The following is a 20,249-nucleotide window of genomic DNA, read 5'->3' on the forward strand; positions in this document are numbered from 1 at the left end:
CACCTATTTCTTCGTTGCGTAATATTCTGAACACACTGATCCATGCATGTTTTTCTTTTTGCAGTCAAGGTTGTAAAGATTGGGTTTCTCCAAAGAAAAGAAAAGGGAAAAAACTTATATAATATAATGTTGACACTGTCTACACATCCACATCACATGCACAGTTTCTCGTACCATTATAATAATTTATAATAACTAACTCCGCCTTGTATATGTATATTATGTGTAGACGACAAAGCCTTACATATATGATATATTTTGTGTGGTGCAAGAACAACAAATGCATTATTATTATTATTATTATTATTATTATTATTATTATTATTATTATTATTTGTAACATTTCTTTATCATGACGTGTGTGGGGATCAATAAAGTAATGTCTCTAGCTAACTATAATCAACTCTAGCCGTAGGGATGAGTGGATTCAAGGGTAAACAAATAGCAAATTGCTGAATAGTTTATATGAGATATATATGTATAGCAGGATAAATGGGAAGACATGGAGTCTCCATCGCTTTAATTTTGTGTTTTTCTTTAATATCGTGTGGTCATATTGGCAGGTCCCATCCTGTTTTTATATTATCTAATATGCAAGAGGGGTATGATCTGTCTGTTGCGATTTAACTTGATGATACGGACATGTGTGCGTTGACTATTCACGTAAATACTATCTCTATTTTTTTTTACTTGTCGTTCAGGATATCAACATGATCTTCATCAAACACGTTTGACTATTACTTTTAACAACTACCTCTTAATAAAAGTTGATAAAATTAGATGATGTTAAAATATTTTTCACGACAAATTCACTATTATTATTTTTATGTGCTAAATTCTAATAGTTTTTTATATTGGTGATCAAAGTTTCTAAAATTTGATTGTATGTATTCTAGTACAATATCTTTTTAAGAACGGAGGTAGTAGATCAGTAAAGCTTACTACAAAATATCATAATGTTATATTAATCAATATAGGTACTCCTAGATTCAATGATTGAATTACTTATATGGTGCCTTATATCATGAAGATTCTCTAAAGCTCCATTTTTTGATAACTTAATGCTCCTATATATTCACCCAAATCTCAGCTAGAAGTCCTACAAATTTCATTGCCAAACGATGCACTATCAAAAGTAAATCGAGTGAAAAACTAATTATTATTTTTATCCATTTTAGTGGTATATTGCTATTTTTTGGAGGGGGTGCTTTTAATTTGTTTGTTAGCCAACATTTGGGTGGCATTTCTAGGAGACCTAATTTTAATTTTACCCCATCTTATTTTGCTTCAAGTGACTTGCATAAAGGGAGGCTCTTGATGCTAACACCTTGTATGATGCCAAATTTGCTGGCCTCACCTGGCTGCTACCCCAAAACATCATGTTCTCGCTAAACAAAAGTTATGCAAGTTCGATCTCGAGGGCACACTTTGGTCTGTCAATGCCACAATAGTCAACTCAATTTTTAGAGCGTTGGATATGGATCCAACGGATCGGATCCACTTAGAATCAACAAATCCCCTACTTTTGTGACACCTACACTCCCTCCTGACACTGACCAAAATCCGAATAACATCCTGAAAATTATTCAGGTTGAGCGTTGCATATAAGTTCAGAACTTGGAACCTATTGCCACCTTTATTTGGATGCTGGTTTCGATTTTAAATAAAAGGAATGCAAATATGGTGGAAACTGAGAGGGATATGAACTCAACTCCACGTGTAAACCAAATGCATCCTCTTTTTTTCACACACGTGTGTCACTTCTAGCTAGCTTCTTCACATGTGTGCTGCAACCATCACTTCTGCAATGCAATGTTACGTATCTCACGCTCTCTTCCTACACTTGTAGACATCCTCCTCACACGTGTCACCACCTCTTCCTCTACCACGCCGTGTTGCCACTATCGATCTACCCCCACCATCATCTCACCACTTTGTCCCATATCTTCTCTTAGTCTATTATATATATTAAAAGCCAAAACCAACTAGATCAAGTTACTATAGATATTGTTTATGTGGTCGCACATATCTATACAGATATAGATATGTATATGCATATGTACATATATTTATATATATACAAATACAATTTTTAATTTTGGAAAATTCTAGAAAAATATCAAAATGAAATCGAATCTAAAATACAAAGAAAAATATATAAAAATAAAAACAAATTTTGTTAGGTTCGTATTACTGTCATCTACATATTAAAATTACGTGCATGTATAAAAATACTATTGTTTTCCTTATAATTAAAAAATACGTTAGATATTGATAAATTCATAAATAAATATTAAGATATCTAAAATTAGTGAATCCAATTTTTTAGCCTTCTTTTATCATACTTTATGAAAAAAAGGGGCTCAACGTAGGCGCACTAATTTGCATTGTTGATATCGCCCATCCATGGTCATCACCGGCTAATCACACCAAACCGCGCGTGTAAGCTGCCAAGATTTATTTTGAAATTTGTCAAAACAAACAAATATCTAACCTCACCTGTTGATCCTAAATTTGAAAAAGAAAACCTTTATCAACAACCATTCTCATCAGGCCCCAACCATTTTGTTGCCGGATCACTCACTTTGAGTTAGGCTAGTTTTACAAAGAATACATAGCTCAAATAAATAAATAAATGTGCTACAAATAAGGTTATGAACCAAAGTGTGCCCTCGAGATCGAACTTGCATAACTTTTGTTTAGGCCACGAACCAAGAGTGGCCATTGCCAACAGCATTATTGTCCAACACAGTCAAATGGATGGCACGTTGACACTTTCATGTTATCCCAAACAGTGAAAGGAACAAGCACTATGCAATGATTTTGTTGTTTTCTCCAACTCTTATGAAATGTTTTTTCGACAAGACCTGTTCAGACTGATTAAATCCTTCACTTTTATTCCTCACCTTTTCATTTCAAAATAATAACCGGTAGATTCAAATGAATGAATCAAATAATAGAAACCCCAAAAGGGAAAAAAAAAATCACATTTTGTCAAAATGAGGTGGGCTAGTCCATAGACACAGTCCAGCCACCCGTGACTGCAGGAAGCACTGCACACTAAGCGCAGAATCTTCAAAACAAAATATAAATAAAAAACTACGAAGATGCCAAGGAGGAAGAAAATAAAAAAATAGAAGCGGAAAAAGGAAAAAAAAACCGAGAAGAAAAGAGCAGAGAGCAAGCTGAAAGCGGAAAGCCCCAGCTCTCTTCCCCTCTTCTTCCTCAGATAAGGAGGCCCCAGGCCAGGGAAAAAACAGTTCCTTCATTATTCCGAGCACTGAGCCGCCTACCAGGAGCAGCAGGAGGTACGATTGTTCTTGCATTGCTCCTCCTCTTCGGCTTCCCCCGATTTTTGTTGGTTTTTCGAGCTGCTTTTGCAAGTTTTCTCGGGTAAGAATCGCAGCGAGACACCCGAAGACCAGTAATACCAAGTACCAATTCGGTTACAGAGGGATTTCTGAGCGGATCCCGTGGGGGCTTCTTTTCCTTCGCCGCTGATTCGCAAGAACAAGCAGGTCCTCGAGAAGCGATCTCACGGATTTCCCCCAAAGATCAGAATCAGATCCCTATTCGACTTGTGCCCTGCTTTTTTCTTTAAAGCTCTTGCGTTTTTTGGTGGTCTTTTAACTTGAGAGCGCCTGCTGGTTACTTGGACTTGTTCTCTCTGTGCTCTGTGGTTTCATGAGCTTTCTAGGATTTTCTGAGTTTACTATGATGAGCTCGTGCATCCTATGGCTGTAGAAGGAATATGAGCGGATCAATTTTTTCCCTTGGGTACGGGAGGGTCTACCAAAAAGATTTGGCTCAAAGGTGAAAGCTTTTGGGGATTTCTCCTAGTTCAGGAATATTAGAAAAACACTGCTGGATGTAATTGATCGATTTGATTGGTGTTGGGCAGAAAATGCGTTCTTGGCTTGCCCTTTTAAGCTCTGGATGCTGCCGCCACTGCAAATCCCTTTTCTGTCTCCTTTTGATTTGGTCCTATTAAAGTTTGTGTTTTTAGCGTGAAGGATTTCGGTTTCCTGTGGCTTATTGGGTTGTTTTGATCTATTTGCATTTGGATCAAACTAGGGTTTTCCTGCTTCCTTGGGCACAAAGATCCCAACTTCATCTGTTATTGTTTTCTTCCTGATAAGCCTCCTTCATAAGTTGCTTGGTCAGGAGGAGTACAGGCTGCCATTTCCAGAGAAGGAAACAGTTTTTTTTTTGGGGTTCTCTGTGACGACCCCTGTCAAGAATCATGACTGACCACTTGCCATGAAGCTGCATGAACTGGAGGCACCTGAATGCTGTGTATTATTCCGATGCAGATGATTGGATCGGTGGTTTCAGCCTTTGGAGGTTTTAATCAGATGGTGTATGGATCATAACAGTATTGTGTGAGAGACCAGATTTTCACTGTTTACTGGTACGGTTTCCTACTGATCTGCGGCTGCGTAGGAAGGCATTCTCTTTTTTGCCGTGCCATGGATGTCACAGATGTTCAGCAGAGTGTCGGATCTCTGGATGCCAGAGGCAGCATGCCTAATCTTTTCCATGCCCTTGGACCAGCACTCTTGATTTCAATAGGTTACATTGACCTCGGGAAGTGGGTGGCAGCAGTGGAAGCTGGGTCGCGCTTCGGATTTGATCTTGTGTTGCTGGCTCTTCTTTTCAACTTCACGGCCATTGTATGCCAGTACCTTGCTGCTTGCATTGGAACGGTCACAGGGAAGAATCTTGCAGAGGTATCGGTTTGCCTGAGTTGTTCCTTAGTTTTGCTGGCCTCCTCTTGAGATGTAGCTCAGTCAACATTTGTTTCCATTTATCAATGATTTAGATGGTTTGATGTTGAACTGGACCTGAGGGAACTGAGAACATAGGGACTAGGAAAAGCATTTACAAGATATTCAGTAGATGCAGATTGTTGATAAAGAAAATGGATCAATGGACTTACCATGTGAAAAAGAATTCCTTTTCTCTTTTATAATGCAATTTTAATACTGGATGTAGGAGGATTTGTTTTTGGAAATGATGGAAAATAAACTTTTAACTCATCTTAGGTTTCTTTCTGTAGCTCGCACTTTAACAATGGGCAACGTTATGAAAAACGTTCAGCCTCTGTAAAGTTCCTTGCTTTGTTTTCTTAAACATCGTTGTGTTTTGTTACTTCTTCATGATATTCCTTTGAAGTTTTTAACTTTTTCATGCTTTCACATGAAACAAAGATCTGCCACCAAGAGTACAGCCAGCCAACATGTATCTTCCTTGGTGTTCAAGCTGGATTGTCCTTGTTGACCTCAGAGCTGACTATGGTATTTGAACTCTTCCTTGGATGACTCTCTTTTCTGTTGATGTTTAACCTCGGAATTCTCACCCTGTCAGGCAATGTTACATGTATTCCACCTTGACAAAAATATTTTGCAAGTACTTCCAAGTTTTAGACATGCTAGATTTCTGATGGCTATATCTGAAATTTTCAGAATTTTGGCATAGCACTTGGATTCAACCTCCTGTTTGAATATGATGATCTCATCACTGGGATATGCTTTGCAATAGTTGTTCCTAATCTGCTACCATATGCTATATCCCACCTGGTAAAATTTACTGCTTAAACAAGGAAACTTGCACAAAAATTGTGATATGCTGATGTGGCTTTATGTTTGTTGGCTACTTACCCTTTGTGTTTACTCTAGGGAAAGAAGATGGCAGGGACAGTAAATGCTTGCATAGCAGGATTTGCACTTCTTTGCTATGTGCTTGGCTTATTGGTCAGCCAACCACAAATTCCTCTCACAATGAACATAATATTCCCCAAGCTGAGCGGTGAAAGCGCTTACTCTCTGATGGCACTTCTTGGTGCAAACATAATGGCACACAACTTTTACATTCATTCATCAGTTGTGCAGGTAATTGTGTTTGATTAATGCATTTGGACTTCAATTTCTTGGACAATGGCCTGTTAGAATTTGTTTAAACCACAGTGACATGTATCACAAATTCTCTTCGTTGTTTAGGACAGTTCTGAATCTCTTAGGTGTGAGCAAGGGGATCACAACTGTTATACTTCTGGTGATCTGGTCATGTCAGTTTAGTAGTGGATACAACTTGAAACTACATTTATTTCCTCCATCAATTCAATGAATTGTGGGTACACTATATCCAACTAAACATCATGTGGCTGCAGAATGTTTCAATTGTTTGCACACAGTTGAAGTGAGATCTTTCGGAACACTAATTTTCAAAAACAAATGTTGATAGTTCATGAAATTTTGTCTTTGGTTTGGTAGTATATTATATGACATCGAAACGGTGGAATTTGTATCTTTCCACATTGTGTTCAGTGGATAATATTGACAAGTCAGTAAATGAAACTAGCAACATTTACTACACTTATGTTATTGATTGCGCTTAACTGTTTTCAGTTTTTATTTGTTATTGTTAATAAAAACATTTTTATTTGCAGGGTCAGAAAAGATCCTCTGCAGTTGGTCTTGGCGCCTTATTTCATGACCATCTTTTTTCAATCTTGTTCATGTTTACTGGGATCTTTCTTGTGAATTATGTTCTAATGAACTCTGCAGCAGCTGAATCTACTAATACTCTTCTCCTTACCTTTCAAGATGTTGTAGAGCTAATGAACCAGGTTAGCACCTCCATTTCCTACTGTTGACCAAGTCCTGTGCTAATTTCTGCTGCAAATCTTATTTCCCGTAGAAATCTTACTGCAGGATGCTAAACTGAAACTTGGGTACTTTGCAGATATTTGTAAACCCTTTGGCTCCAACTATATTTCTAGTGGTTCTTCTGTTCTCCAGCCACATCATCTCATTGACATCTGCTATTGGTAGCCAAGTGATTTCACAGCATTTGTTTGGTATAAACCTTCCATTTTCGGTTTCGGGGCATCATCTCTTACTGAAGGGTCTTGCCATAGTTCCTACTCTGTACTGGGCAAAGGTTGCAGGCGCTGAAGGGATATACCAATTACTAATTATCTGCCAGATTGTCCAGGCCATACTCCTTCCATCATCGGTCATCCCACTTTTTCGCATTGCTTCATCAAGATCAATAATGGGTTCCCATAGAGTGTCTCTGCACCTGGAGATATTGGCTTTTCTTGCATTTCTCCTTATGCTATTTTCAAATATCATATTTGTGGCAGAAATGTTGTTTGGTGACAGTGGCTGGATGAACAATCTGAAAGGGAATACTGGAAGCCCTGTGGTGCTCCCATATATCGTTCTTGTTCTAGTGGCTTGTGGATCTGTTGCTTTTTCACTGTACCTGGCTGTTACACCATTAAAATCAGGAAGTCATGAAGCTGAATCCCAGGAATGGTCCATGCATTTCCAGCGAGAACTCTTGAATACTCCTCAAGGAAGGGAAGAGGCTGAAGTGGATGATGTTACATATGAGGAAGAACAGAGATCAGATGTTGACCCCTCTCCCAGGGCTCTGCCTGACAGTCATCGGAAATCAGCCATGGAATATATTGATACTTCTGACACTGCTGTAGAATCTGAGCATGACTCTCAACAATCTACTGCTTACGCATCAACTGTTCCTGAAACCTGCCCCTCCCCATCATTTACTCCTGAAGAGTCAAAATCAATTGTTGCAGTCAACTGGCCAGAGCCTTTGGAGAAGGTTTCAACTTCTACTGTGATAGAGGAAAGTACAGTAGAAAGTGTGGACTCTAGGAGCACAACTGAAAGGGATGTTTTAGTAGAAACAGGTGTTTTTGCAGATAAGGATAAGGAAGATCCACATGTTTTAGAGTCTGAGAAGTCAGTTTGTCGTAGCACCCCTCCTTGTGTGTCCGATGATGGCCCACCATCCCTTACCTTCAGCAGGGGGAAAGGCTCAGATGCAGGCAATGGCAATGGGAGTCTCTCGAGGTTATCTGGTTTGGGCCGTGCAGCAAGGAGGCAGCTGGCCGCCATTCTTGATGAGTTCTGGGGGCATCTCTTTGATTACCATGGTAAGCTCACTCAAGAAGCTAGCACTAAAAAGTTTGATATCTTACTTGGGCTAGACATCAGAACACCTAGCCCATCTGTAAGAACGGATAAACAAGCTACCGAAATCCCCAAGAGCCTGCTGGTGAGAGACACAATGCGAGGGTCAGCTTTCTTGTCAAGCTCAAGGGACCTGATGTCCCCAAAGAATGAGGTGTCAAACTTGGACATGACATACGAGCTTCAGAGGGGCACAAGCATGGGGTCGTCAACCTGGTCTCAGGGCATGCAGTTACCAAATACACAGATGCAGAGCTCAAGCAACAACCAATTCGAGCAAAGTGCAAGACTAAATTCGAATTTTGGTCCACCATCTTACTCTGACAACAACCAGTTCTACCAGCCTGCAACGATTCATGGGTATCAGCTCGCGTCTTACTTGAAACAGATAAATGCCAGTCGGAATCCTTACTCTAGCATGCCACTGGACCCACAGCGGCTTCCAAAATCATCTGTATCTGCTGCGCCAATGTATGTTGATTACATGATCAATGCTCGTAACCAGAATTTGCTTGCTTCACTGGGTCAGGGTGCTACTCCTTCACAGATTGCAGCAACATCCCGCATAGGCTCCATGATGGCCGAAAGATCCTATTATGATTCTTCCACTATTGATGGGAGTGAAAGTGCTGGTTCATCTGCTTACTCAAAGAAGTACCACAGCTCACCTGACATATCTGCACTAATTGCTGCAAGCAGAACTGCACTGCTGAATGAACCAAAGTTGGGTGGTGCCACTGGACCCCAGTCCTACCTTAGCAGGCTGGCATCAGATAGATCTCAATACGCGAACTCAATAGCCAGGCCTGTAGCTCCACTTGCATTTGATGAGCTTTCTCCTCCTAAGCTTCAGAGTGATATCTTCTCGGCGCAGTCAAGCATGAGCTCAAGTGCTAGATCCCTTTGGGCTAAGCAACCATTCGAGCAATTGTTTGGCGTGTCAAGCGCAGAGCTCAGTAAAGGCGAGTTTAATCTTTCAGGCAGATCAGGCGGCATGGCCAATGATGATTTCTCTTATAAGGAGTCTGAAACGAAGCTTCTTCAGTCCCTCAGATTCTGCATTCTGAAGCTCCTAAAGCTAGAGGGATCAGGGTGGCTGTTCAAGCAAAATGGTGGCTGTGATGAAGATCTAATTGATCGAGTTGCTGCAGCAGAGAGGCTATCACAGCAATTAACTACTGAGAATCAACTGCAGCATGGTGATCTTCAGCAAGCATCTTCCGATCAGGTGGACATCCAGTACACGCGAACACTGCCCAACTGTGGAGAGGACTGCGTTTGGCGCGCCTCCCTTGCTGTTAGTTTCGGTGTCTGGTGCATTCGCAGGGTGCTAGACATGTCTCTAGTGGAAAGCAGGCCAGAACTTTGGGGCAAGTATACTTACGTTCTTAACCGTCTTCAGGTGCGTTGTTTTAGTCCTGAACAAATGTAACTTTATGCTCATTTTCGATGTGTAAGATTTACATGCAATTGCTAATTTTCTGTGTTTAAGACTTAGTCACATGCAATAATTTATTTTCTGCGTGTAATGCTGATTTTCCGGATTCTTTTCACTTGATGTAATGCAGGGAATCCTAGATCCTGCATTCTCCAAGCCACGGAGTGCTCTGACCATATGTGCTTGCCTTCAGAAAGACATCAGAGTGCTCAACGTTCCGCCGCACAGTGGGCTAACAGGTCCCATTCCCATGCCTATCCGGGGCACCTTCACAACTGCAGCTGTGGTCCTGGAGATGATCAAGGATGTGGAGACCGCTGTCTCAGGCCGCAAGGGCAGGAGCGGCACAGCAGCAGGAGATGTCGCTTTTCCCAAGGGGAAGGAGAACCTGGCCTCCGTGCTCAAGCGGTACAAGAGGAGGCTCGCGAGCAAGGGACAGTAAGGCGTCGACAGCAGCTGCGATTTTAGGGAGTTGACCATTGTTCCCCAGGGAAGTGCCATCGGTCTCCCTTAGTCCTGGATTTTTTTTCGTTGCACAACGTTTGCAGGGGCCGGTCACCCGATGATCTTTTTGGTCCCTTCCAGCAAGTTTTTCTTCCTTTTCTTTTTTTGGCATGTGATGTTGTATAAGAGTAAGTGGCGTATGTACTCAAAAGGACCCAAAATGTACAAGAAAAAAAGGAAATGTAGTCTGCCGATGCACCATTGTAAAGTCCACTCTGCAGGTTAACCTTTTTTGGGGCCTTGTTTGTACCCTATGTTATCACCCTGCAGAGAGGTTGCGAAGACAGAACAACTCACAAATTTGCTGCTGCAATCAATTTGTAAATCTTGCTTCATTTTGTTCAGGATGATTATTTTTTTCTCTTTGTAACAGCCTAAAATTGCTATATAAAAAATTCTCAAGAAAAAGCATTAAATAAATATCCATAATGTTCCTTTTTCATAAATCAAATAAAGGAGTTAACGTATTTAAGAAAAAATAATAATAAAAAACCATCCCGGGCTCTCTTACTCTCAGCCCAAACCCCTTTCCCCCTCTCTCTATTCCACCGGGCCCAAACCCCCCGACCTCCCCCTCTAGCCCATCGCCCACCCTTTGATCCAATCATCCTGAGCCGGCCTACCTCCTCCTCTGGTGCTCGCGCTCGCTGGACTGAGACAATCCAACCCACTTATCCCCTCTCTCCACACGCGCACCGCGCCTCTGGGCCGTCGCCACGCCAACCCAAACAGCTCACCGCGCCCGCTCCCACCTTCCTCTCTTTCTCTCTCCTATGCACCGACCCCACCCATCAAACTCGCCTTCTACCTCCTGATCCATTCCCATTTAACGCTCTCTGTAGCACACCAAACACAATCAATCAATTGGTGCCCGACGAAAGGAAGGGAATCGCACATGATTGCATAGATGGAACCCCGACCTAGAAGAAGGAAGGAGAGCAATCGTGAGCGGAATAGAAGCACGGACACATGGAAATCAATCTTGAATTGCCACCAGCCCCAAAACCCTAGCTTGACTCCAATCCACCTCCTCAGGCTATAGAACCCCTAGACCCCGTCTCTAGGATCTCATCTACCCCTTAGCATTTTCCCTCGCTTTCTCGAGCGAAATCGCCACCTAGGAGCGCTCTCGTTGAGCTTTTGTTGCCATTGTTGCCACGCCTGTACGTTGCTCCTCCACGACCACACGCCCCCAGAACTGTTCACCATCGCCCAGAGATCATCTTCCATCGCTCGTCATCAAACACCCGCCACTAGAGCTAGATTCCGGTGGGTACCCGAGCTAACGCCATCGTGGGAGCTTATCGCCATAACCACCCGTCGCCGTAACATAGGTAGGCCCAATCACCCGCCACGGCTAGGATTAGAACTCTCGCCTATATTAGATCACGTCTGTCAGATGAAGATTGAGCAACCGAGATTTAAATAGGCTGAATCCACTTTAGCATCACCACGTCAGCCTGCTATGTAGGCAGCTTTGTCCGATGTGTTCGCCTAGTTAGCAGAAGTAGCCCAATCAGCAAGCCACGCCAGCAGGATGACATCACCGTGCGCAATAAAACCCTTTTTCTTTAGAAAAACAATTCACAAAAATCCTAAAATCCGACAATAAGTTTTTCTTTAATAGAAAATTTATGAAAATTCATTAATAAATTAGATAAAGTTTTAATGTTTTCTTAGTAGAATAAATTTAATTAAAATGTTTTAGCTCTGTTTTAATATCTTTTAGTGGTAAAATAATAAATAAAATTTTGGATAATGTTTTAGAAAATCTGGAATAATTATTTAAATGCTTAAATAAGTTTTATTTAATGTTTTTATTTCTAGAAAACTATACATAATTAATAAATAGGTTTTTCTTTAGTAAAATAATTTAGAAAAATCTGTTTTAAGTCTTTTTAATTCCACATAATTGCTAAAAATTCCAAAAAACTCCCAAAAAATCACAGGAAATTTCCTAAAACCTTTCTTCCAACCTGAGATAACCTTTTTCATACCCGAAACTACCTATTTGCACATGCCCTTATGACATCGGGGTTATTGTGGGTGTGTCCCAGACACCTTATCAGACCTGATCAAATTACACTTGGCTTAATCGATAATTAAGTCAATTAAACTGGAAGTAATTTTGGTAGTCTCGATATATGCTCAATAAAGTCCAAGATCATAGCATATATCATTTACAATATAGTTTCATCACAAGATATGAACAGAGTATAAAATTTTTAACTTTTATTACATATTTTGATCCAAGTTCCAGTTTCTACTTAGATCAAAGTTTTCAAACGCAGTGGAAAGATATTATAGAACAAAAGACCAGTGGCACCATTGCCCATAAGGCACCACCAAGGCTAGCTCAGATATTCGATCTCTACCCCTGGCCATCTCCAGCATCAGTGGGATAAAAGTACCCGTAAACTAGTTCATCGTTACCTGCATCAACTTAAGGGTAACACCCTAAGTACAAAGGTACTCGCAAGACTTACACAATATGGGTATATACTATCTAGACTCCAAGGATAATGTACTGGGCGAATAGCAAGGAATAGCCACTAAGTTAAATTTTGGTTGTATGTCTCTGCTTTCCGGTATGGGTTTAATTCCAAAAAAATTCATGGTCAAAGGTTCTAAGTGCAAAAGTTGTATACAATTCAAGCAACCTCGTAAGCCTCACAAGTCAGGCGATGAGAGAAATTTGGTACCATTAGAACTCATATATTTAGATTTTGCAAAATAAATGGTGTGTTAATGAATAGTGGAAAAATATATTTTATGAGTTTGATTGATGATATTTCTATATTCTTATATATATATTGAAAACAAAATATGAGATTCTAGACTACTTTAAAATCTCTAAGACAAGTTGCAAATCAATTGGAAAGAAAAATTAAAAGACTTAGGTCGAATTATGGTAGAGAGTATTTCTCTAGTGACTTTGACTTATTCTGTAAGGACGAATTGTATCTTGACTTAGTTAGTACTATGTTAGACATTGTAGTATTATCTAAAGTAGGATGAAGTGAGGCCTTGTTGACCTCATATCATGGTTTAAATAGAGTTTTTACCAAAAATAAGAAGAAAATCCATATGAAAAATGGGAAGGGAGAAACAATCATTTTCTTATTTGTGCACTTAGGGGTGCTTGGCAAAAGTCAACGTAGAATAACTAAAAAGTGCAATCTATGACCTAAAATACAGTGGATTATGTCTTTCTAGGATATGCTCGTCGAATCATTACTTATCGATTTTTAGTAGTTAAATATGATGTACTAGACATGCTTGAGATGCAATTATAGAGTCTTGAGATGCAACTTTTTTTAAGAGCATGTTTCCTATTAAGTATCTACATAACACTTCTAGTCAAATTTTTGAGATAACTTCTAAACTTTATTGAATATTCTAAACATGCACATGAGCAAGTTCTTGAGGAGGATAACAGTGAAACTTTAAGTAGGAGCAAGAGCTAAAGGACAACAAAATCATTTGGTGATATTTTTACTGTGTACCTTGTGGATGATACTCTCAAATCTATTTCAGAAGCATATGTATCTCCAGATGATACTGGGAGGAAGCAGTTTGTAGCGAAAGTGTAACATCCAGTTTTAAAGAAACAAAACCGAGCATAACACATGTATGCAAGGATCAAGTTTTATACATACGTTTACATCATCAGTGTATCATCGCAGTGTTAAAATTACAATTGCGTATAAAACTTATTACAAAAGGACCTGAGGGTCTAAAAGAAAACACAGCGGAACTAAAGATCGAAGTTGTCTTCATCAAAGGTTGTAGCTTCATTGACGACTTCTGAACAGCGGTAGAATGCAAGAGAAGGGACAACGGGTGTGAGTAAAAAAATGTACTCCGTAAGTAAGGGGAAAACATGCTATGGGACTTAAGGTAAGGAAATGTTAGACACGGTTAACTGCACTAAGCAAATTTTAACCTAATGACTCCAACAATAGGCATCCTATTTACTAGGTGTTAAGACACCACCATAACAAAAATGATTGACTCATCGGGTTCCATCCGACTACCAAGACTCACCAGGTAATTCCATTACCCAACTACCCAAAAAACCATACCAAACCCTGATCCCGTCTAATCATGAAGAAGTCCAAGTTCGCTCTTGTTCGTGAGAACAGCTGACCGATCAGTTTGATACTCTGCAGAGTTTGCACAGCTTTCCCCATGAGTCGTGATTCCCGTGTTGTTTGACACTTCCGAGGTGTGGAGTCGGGGTCTTACTACAAGGTCTTTACAAAGCTCCCGCCAACTTGCAGGCACCCACTGAGGTTTCACCGCTAATAAACGATTCTATTGCTGCAGAAGCCCCCTCTTGTGCCACTCAACCGTCCAATGGTGCCCACAGAGTTAGAGGAGTGACTAATTAGTTGGCTAGGCTGTACGCATATAGGCCTCGTGGTTGTGCGAATTCACTTGGTTACATGTTCAGGAATCGGACCTTAGGAGCCCACACAGGAACAAACACAAGCCTGCTATTCAGCACCTCCTCAAACCAACCATCCTAATAGGATTCCTATACCATGTTGCTACAAAAGATTACCACTACCGATTTATGTTGCATAGGCATTAGTCAAGATTAACATTTTCCCCAACTATGATTGCACTAGCATATACTACCCATTTTAACTCATGGTTAAGCAATGATGACAAGAAATAATCATAAAAAGCTAGTAAACCCTAACATAAGATTCCAATTTAGACAAGCATGCAATGAAGGAAAAATAACTACTCATGAATCCTAAAACAAGAGCAAGATGTTCAAGGGCACTTGCCTTCAGTTGAGGGTTGCTCGAAGTCTTCGAAAACTTGCTCTTGCAGATTCCCGAACTGACCACCTTCTAATCGACACACTAGAAAAGCATACAAGGAAAACTACTAAGAACAGTACATCAAACAGTACTAAATCTAGGTACAAACCCTATAAAAAGATTCTACACTTCGCTACAAACATTTGAGCGCAAAAATTGCCCAAATTGGAGCTACGAGCAAAAAGTATTGAGCTTTTGAAGTTTCGGGGGCTTATCTACAATTTTTACTTGATTTTCAGAGAATAAACCAAATTGTTTTTATACTAAAAATCTTAATTATGATGTCTTAAAACAAAACCGATTTATTTTTCTATTGAAAACCGCATGGAATATGCCTACGGACCTGTGGACCACGGCTTTAGGACCGGTCCACTGGTCCACGATGGACTGAAAACATAAACCGAAGGGGTATGCGATTTCGGCCGTTGGATTGAGATCTGACAGCCGGGGTTCAATGGGGGCTCGGCGGGGCTCGGCTCGGCAGCGTGGACACGAGCGGGCAGCAGTCGATGACAGCTAGGTCACCGGTGCATTGCCGGAGTAGCAGAAAATGCGCTACCGGCCACAAAATTTGACGAGGATAAGCGCAAAAGAGAGAGGAGGCGAAAGGGGATCATCACTGAGGGCTTCACGTCAGCGAAGAAGGACGGAGGGCGACTGACGATGGAGATGAGCGGCCGGCGGGCTTGGAGCTCGGTGCGGCAGTGCTCCGGAGGTCGGGCAACACTGAGAAGCGGCCGGGAAGTCCACCGGTGTCCCTGCGAAGCCGAAGAGGGAAGAGAAAGGGTCAAAGACGGCTCGGACGCGGGGAATTGCGACGGCAGTGGAGCTCTCACCGAACATGAAGAAGAAGACAACGCCGAGGTCAAATCTAAGAGGGAGAAAGGGGGGAAAAGGTGTGGAACGTTGCAAGGAAGGAGATGGCCGGCTTATATACGCGAGAGAGGAAGGCAATCAGCCGGATTCAAAGAGAAATGGCCGGCGGCCTAAATGGGTATAAATGTGGCGGTTTCCTCATTTGAGAGGGATAAACGAGGGGGAAACGGTCGGGATGGAATGATTGTGGGGCAGGGATTACGGTAGCGAGGTTTAATTGGAGGGAAACGGCACGAGGAGGCGGCGATTTTGAACCGACGGCGTGATTTAGGGGCGGTGAAGGCGGGCGGCGGGAGGAGAAAGAAAGGAGGCCGGCTCGGGTCCAGCCGGGCCCGCTTGGTGGTGAGAGAGGGCGGGGATTGGGGTGGCTCAGGTGCACGGGCAGACTGGCTCGGGCGGCCCAGCGCAGGAGGAGGGAGGGCGGCCCACGCAGGGAGAAAAAAAAAGAGAGAGGGGAAAAGAGGAAATGGGTCGGGGAATAGAATCGGCCCAGGAGCACTTTATTATTTTTGAAATGCTATTCTTTTAAGACTTTGAGCCAAATTCAAAAAGGTTTTAAACGAGCGATTTCTAGCGAACTTTTGTAAACCTTTTCCATGCATAAAAATCTATTGCAACTACGACAGTATGAATGCATCAAACTTATATATTACCTATAGCAAAATTAAATGTAGAAATTAATTTTTTCTAGTGAACAAAATTGCAACTCATTTAAAATTTTAGTAAAATTTTAAACTATTGTAAAAATTTAAAATTTAGATGTTACAAAAATGAATTCTATTTTCACTAAAGGGGCGTGAGAAATCACATAACAATATTATGATTGCAAACTTGTGGGATACAAATAGGCATTTAAAAAGAATCTTAGGTATGATGGTATTAAAAAAGTACCAGCTCGACTTGTTACCAAATGTTATAAAAAAATATTTCTTTAATATTTATTCATCTGCCATTCTAACCGATGAGAAAATTTATATAATATAATTGATTTATAGCAGAAGATCAGAAAGATAGTGTGTAAGATCAGATTCCGTACTTGCGTAAGTCCAGGTTCAATCAAAGCTGACCCAGCCCCGTGGAGGGCCTTCTTTATCTTTAGTCGGACTCCATCTCCATCTCCGGCCTCCTCGCGCGCCGCGGCGATGGCGTCCACCGCCGTCAAGCTCATCGGCAAGTGCTCCGCACCGATCTCTATCCTCCCGTCCATGCGCTCTCCCTCCCCTTCATGCTCTTATCAGGACTGATGCTCTGTCTTTGCCCTTCCCTCCACCAACCTTCTTCTCCGTCTCCGGCGCGGCAGCCACCCATCAGATATCCGCCAACTTCACTGGTAGCGCTTCCTCGTCCATCCAGTTCTTGTTTCGTTTCATGCTTAGGAGTTAGCACGTAAGTGATTGATTCTCGCCTTCTCCCTGTGTGCTGTATTGCTGTGCCGCGCTGTTGATACTACTGCTGTGAAGATTGCATGTTCAAGGGCATGTACCACGGCAAAGCAGTGCCACGCCGCGGACATCCCCGCCGTCCTCGCTCGCGCGTGGGCTGCCGGCGTCGACCGCATCATTGTATGCCCGCCGGCGCCCCCTTTCGCTGTCTCCTGCTACCTGCTTGCCTTGGTTTCTTGGTCATTTCTTGCGTTCTTGGTTTGCTACGACGTCAGGTCACTGGAGGGTCGCTGAAGGAGTCCAGGGAGGCACTTGAGATCGCCGAGACCGACGGTGCCTCGATGCGGTCCATTGACTAAAATAGCTGTTGGTGCCTGTGAGGTGTTCGTTATTATGCTTCTGAGTAACTGTTTTGTCACTTGTCGTGTTTAATGCAGGGAGGCTGTTCTGCACGGTGGGCGTGCACCCGACGAGATGCGGGGTAATGGTGGATGGCGTTTCACTTTCACTACTGGCATTTTGATATTTTCTGATGGGAAATGACATATTGAGATCGGTATGTGTAATTGCACATTTGTGGTTCTATTATGTAATCTTATTGCCTTTTCGATGGTTAGGAGTTTGAGGAGAGTGGAGACTCGGAAGGGCATTTTCAGGCACTGCTGGCTCTGTCCAAGGAGGGGATATACAAAGGCAAGGTTTGTGTTTGGGTGTTACCGTTGCCTGTTTGTGCATAACTGCATATGCTTAGCTTGAATTGTCCGGCAGAATGAAAGATGGATCCTGTCCTGACTATCATTTTCTTGGAACCTTTTGATAAGTTGGTTCTTTGATTAGACATAGTATGCAGATCCCAGAAGGGGACAATTACGCACTCCTGTGTCGAATTGGACCAACTGGGTCCTTTCAATTATTCGTAAATAAAAAACTGTAAGATGAATAAATGATCTCAATCATTGCTAACATAAAGATCCAAGTGCAATAAAAATCCTGGCCTTCACCAGTGCTTGTGAGTTGTGAGGTACAGAATGTGCAACGATCTAGTGACAATCTACAGTACAGCTATCTTTAGTTGCAAAGGTGCTTGATTGAATGTTTAATTTTTTAAATTGAACACGCAACCTTTTATGTAATAATACATTCGCTAATTATTCCACTCTATGTTCTTTCAACTTGAGATGCAACGTTCGATGTGGAAATCGATTTCTGCAGGTTGTGGCAGTTGGTGAATGTGGTTTGGATTATGATAGGCTTCACTTCTGTCCTGCAGATGTACACAAGAAGTGTGTCGTTTTGCTTACATAAAGACATAAACAAGCAAACAGTTAATCTACACGTTTTCTGAGTGATTTATTTCGGTTTAGGTACTTTGAGAAACAATTTGAATTGGCCGAAGCAGCAAAACTACCAATGTTTCTTCATATGAGGGCTGCCGATGAAGATTTCTGTGAAATCATGCCACGTAATATGTACAGGTACTCCATAATGTTAATAGAGGTAGGTAGTGTTTTTGATATGAAACAATGCTGAGTATACTTCTCCAGTGTTGAAGATCATCCGTATTGTGAAATAAAAAATACTCATGCTGGAATTCAGTTTGTAAAATCAGTCTGGTCATCCAAGAAGAAAGAGACTATGAGACAGGTTCTATAGTAAAAGGTCGCAATGAACCTTTTTTAGTCAGGTAAATGAAGACTGTTTTGCATAAATTCCATTAAGAGGTTATTTGATTCAGTAAATTTTCAGAGTGGTTTTGAGTTTTAACTCTGACAAACGTACTTCAACACCAGTAGAGATTATATGTCTCTAATGCATATTGTACTCCATTCTTTTTATGAACAGACCGACCAAAACTCATCATCTTTTCTGTAGGAACATTAAGTAAAAACTTGCTTTTCCGTCAATGGATTTCTGAGCATTGATAAATCAATGATATTCAGTTATCACTAGCCTTGTGCCCTGAGGTGCAAAACCAAATAACTCTTTTTTGTTGCTCTGTCCTCTTAGGGGTAGAATTCTCAAAGCATATCTTTTACGTGCAGGAATTACCGTTCACTCACTTGAACAGCAACCACGGCACTGTAGCACTAGGTCAGGGAGGTTAGGGTAGACTAGTTAGTATATCTATTGGTATGTTAGGATTTTAATTGATTTGTTTAGAGGTAAGTTAAGGAGTCGGATTGAATTAGAACTGTATAGAGATAAGTTAGGAATTGGAATTGAATTAGGATTGTAATTTCCAAATTATTATTAGTATATCTATTGGTATGTTAGGATTTTAATTGATTTGTTTAGAGGTAAGTTAAGGAGTCGGATTGAATTAGAACTGTATAGAGATAAGTTAGGAATTGGAATTGAATTAGGATTGTAATTTCCAAAGGGGCAGCCGGCACATCCTTGTAATCAAGCGAAAGAAGAATTAATCTAAGTCTCTCCAATCTATAATCTAATCTCTCCCTTAGCAGCTGATGCCGCTCGGCTATCCTCCTGGTGGATGTTTATCCCTCTAATGATCCTAGGATCATAACAATTTCATTGTCATGACTATCCAACTGTCTTTGGACTGCAAGTTGAATTCGTCAGCCTAGTCGTTTTATCTGTATTTATATGCGCATGACTTTTGATGATTATCAATTTCAGGCAAGTTCTCGTGGTAGTGGCAGGATGCAAAGGAATTGCTGGCATAGAAGGCTTAAGTAAAACACTGTACCACAACACGTGCAGGTAAGCTCACTATGTATCAAGCTGAGAATTTTTCACAGGCTGTCAGTAACTAGGAACAACCCATGCCCCCTCATGGTTATGTATACAATAGCATAAATACTCACTAATGCTGATAGGTTCTCTAAATGCCAGAGACCATTTTGCTAATACTGCTAGCTCCAGCTCTGTGGCGTCTCATGTTTTTAGTTGATGCTATTAAAAGACCTGCCAACCTTGCAGGGTCTTCTTCCCTAATGACATTGATGCTTCTGCGGATGCACAGCTTGAGAGTGGTACTGCTGTCCAGGAGAGCTGATCGGCAGAGTGAATGGTTTTTGAAACATTTCCATTTGTTTGTTGGTTGGCTTCATGTTCCAATTGTCGATGACTGTATGAAATATTTTTGGCGTGCTAAACTGTTATCCTTTGACCATCGCCAAATTGCCATGTGACCTTAAACTGGGTCATAAGCCTATGGCCTGTTAGGCGCATTCTCACCGTGTACGTC

At 41.3% G+C, this 20,249-nt stretch overlaps 2 protein-coding genes across 15 annotated transcripts; both read left to right on the forward strand.

Annotated features, from left to right (window-relative positions):
- The first annotated feature begins 3,129 nt into the window (after positions 1-3,129).
- Positions 3,130-10,280, forward strand: LOC133891040 (protein ETHYLENE-INSENSITIVE 2). Of its 6 annotated transcripts, none has more exons than XM_062331728.1 (8): positions 3,130-3,308; positions 4,153-4,730; positions 5,211-5,297; positions 5,466-5,579; positions 5,679-5,891; positions 6,449-6,628; positions 6,745-9,405; positions 9,572-10,280. In XM_062331728.1, exons 2-8 carry the CDS (start codon positions 4,470-4,472, stop codon positions 9,881-9,883), a joined length of 3,828 nt encoding a protein of 1,275 aa, XP_062187712.1. In that variant the 5' UTR covers positions 3,130-3,308; positions 4,153-4,469; the 3' UTR covers positions 9,884-10,280. The 6 variants fall into 6 exon arrangements, with proteins under 6 accessions (XP_062187712.1, XP_062187713.1, XP_062187715.1 ...); XM_062331729.1 differs by having other exon boundaries at positions 4,165-4,730; XM_062331731.1 differs by having other exon boundaries at positions 4,314-4,730.
- A 6,405-nt stretch (positions 10,281-16,685) lies between these two features.
- Positions 16,686-20,174, forward strand: LOC133890517 (uncharacterized). Of its 9 annotated transcripts, XR_009904050.1 has the most exons (11): positions 16,686-16,986; positions 17,117-17,218; positions 17,314-17,371; positions 17,476-17,519; positions 17,656-17,736; positions 18,251-18,321; positions 18,403-18,513; positions 18,583-18,722; positions 18,911-19,002; positions 19,081-19,762; positions 19,982-20,049. XR_009904050.1 is itself a non-coding variant. In XM_062330907.1 (9 exons), exons 1-9 carry the CDS (start codon positions 16,882-16,884, stop codon positions 20,055-20,057), a joined length of 732 nt encoding a protein of 243 aa, XP_062186891.1. In that variant the 5' UTR covers positions 16,686-16,881; the 3' UTR covers positions 20,058-20,174. The 9 variants fall into 9 exon arrangements, 1 of the variants encoding a protein (XP_062186891.1); XR_009904051.1 differs by having other exon boundaries at positions 18,403-18,535; positions 18,635-18,722; positions 18,911-19,762; XR_009904047.1 differs by having other exon boundaries at positions 18,583-19,002.
- Positions 20,175-20,249: the final 75 nt, after the last annotated feature.

The sequence above is a fragment of the Phragmites australis genome, chromosome 14 (genome assembly GCF_958298935.1).
Source record: "Phragmites australis chromosome 14, lpPhrAust1.1, whole genome shotgun sequence".
NCBI lineage: Eukaryota > Viridiplantae > Streptophyta > Magnoliopsida > Poales > Poaceae > Phragmites > Phragmites australis.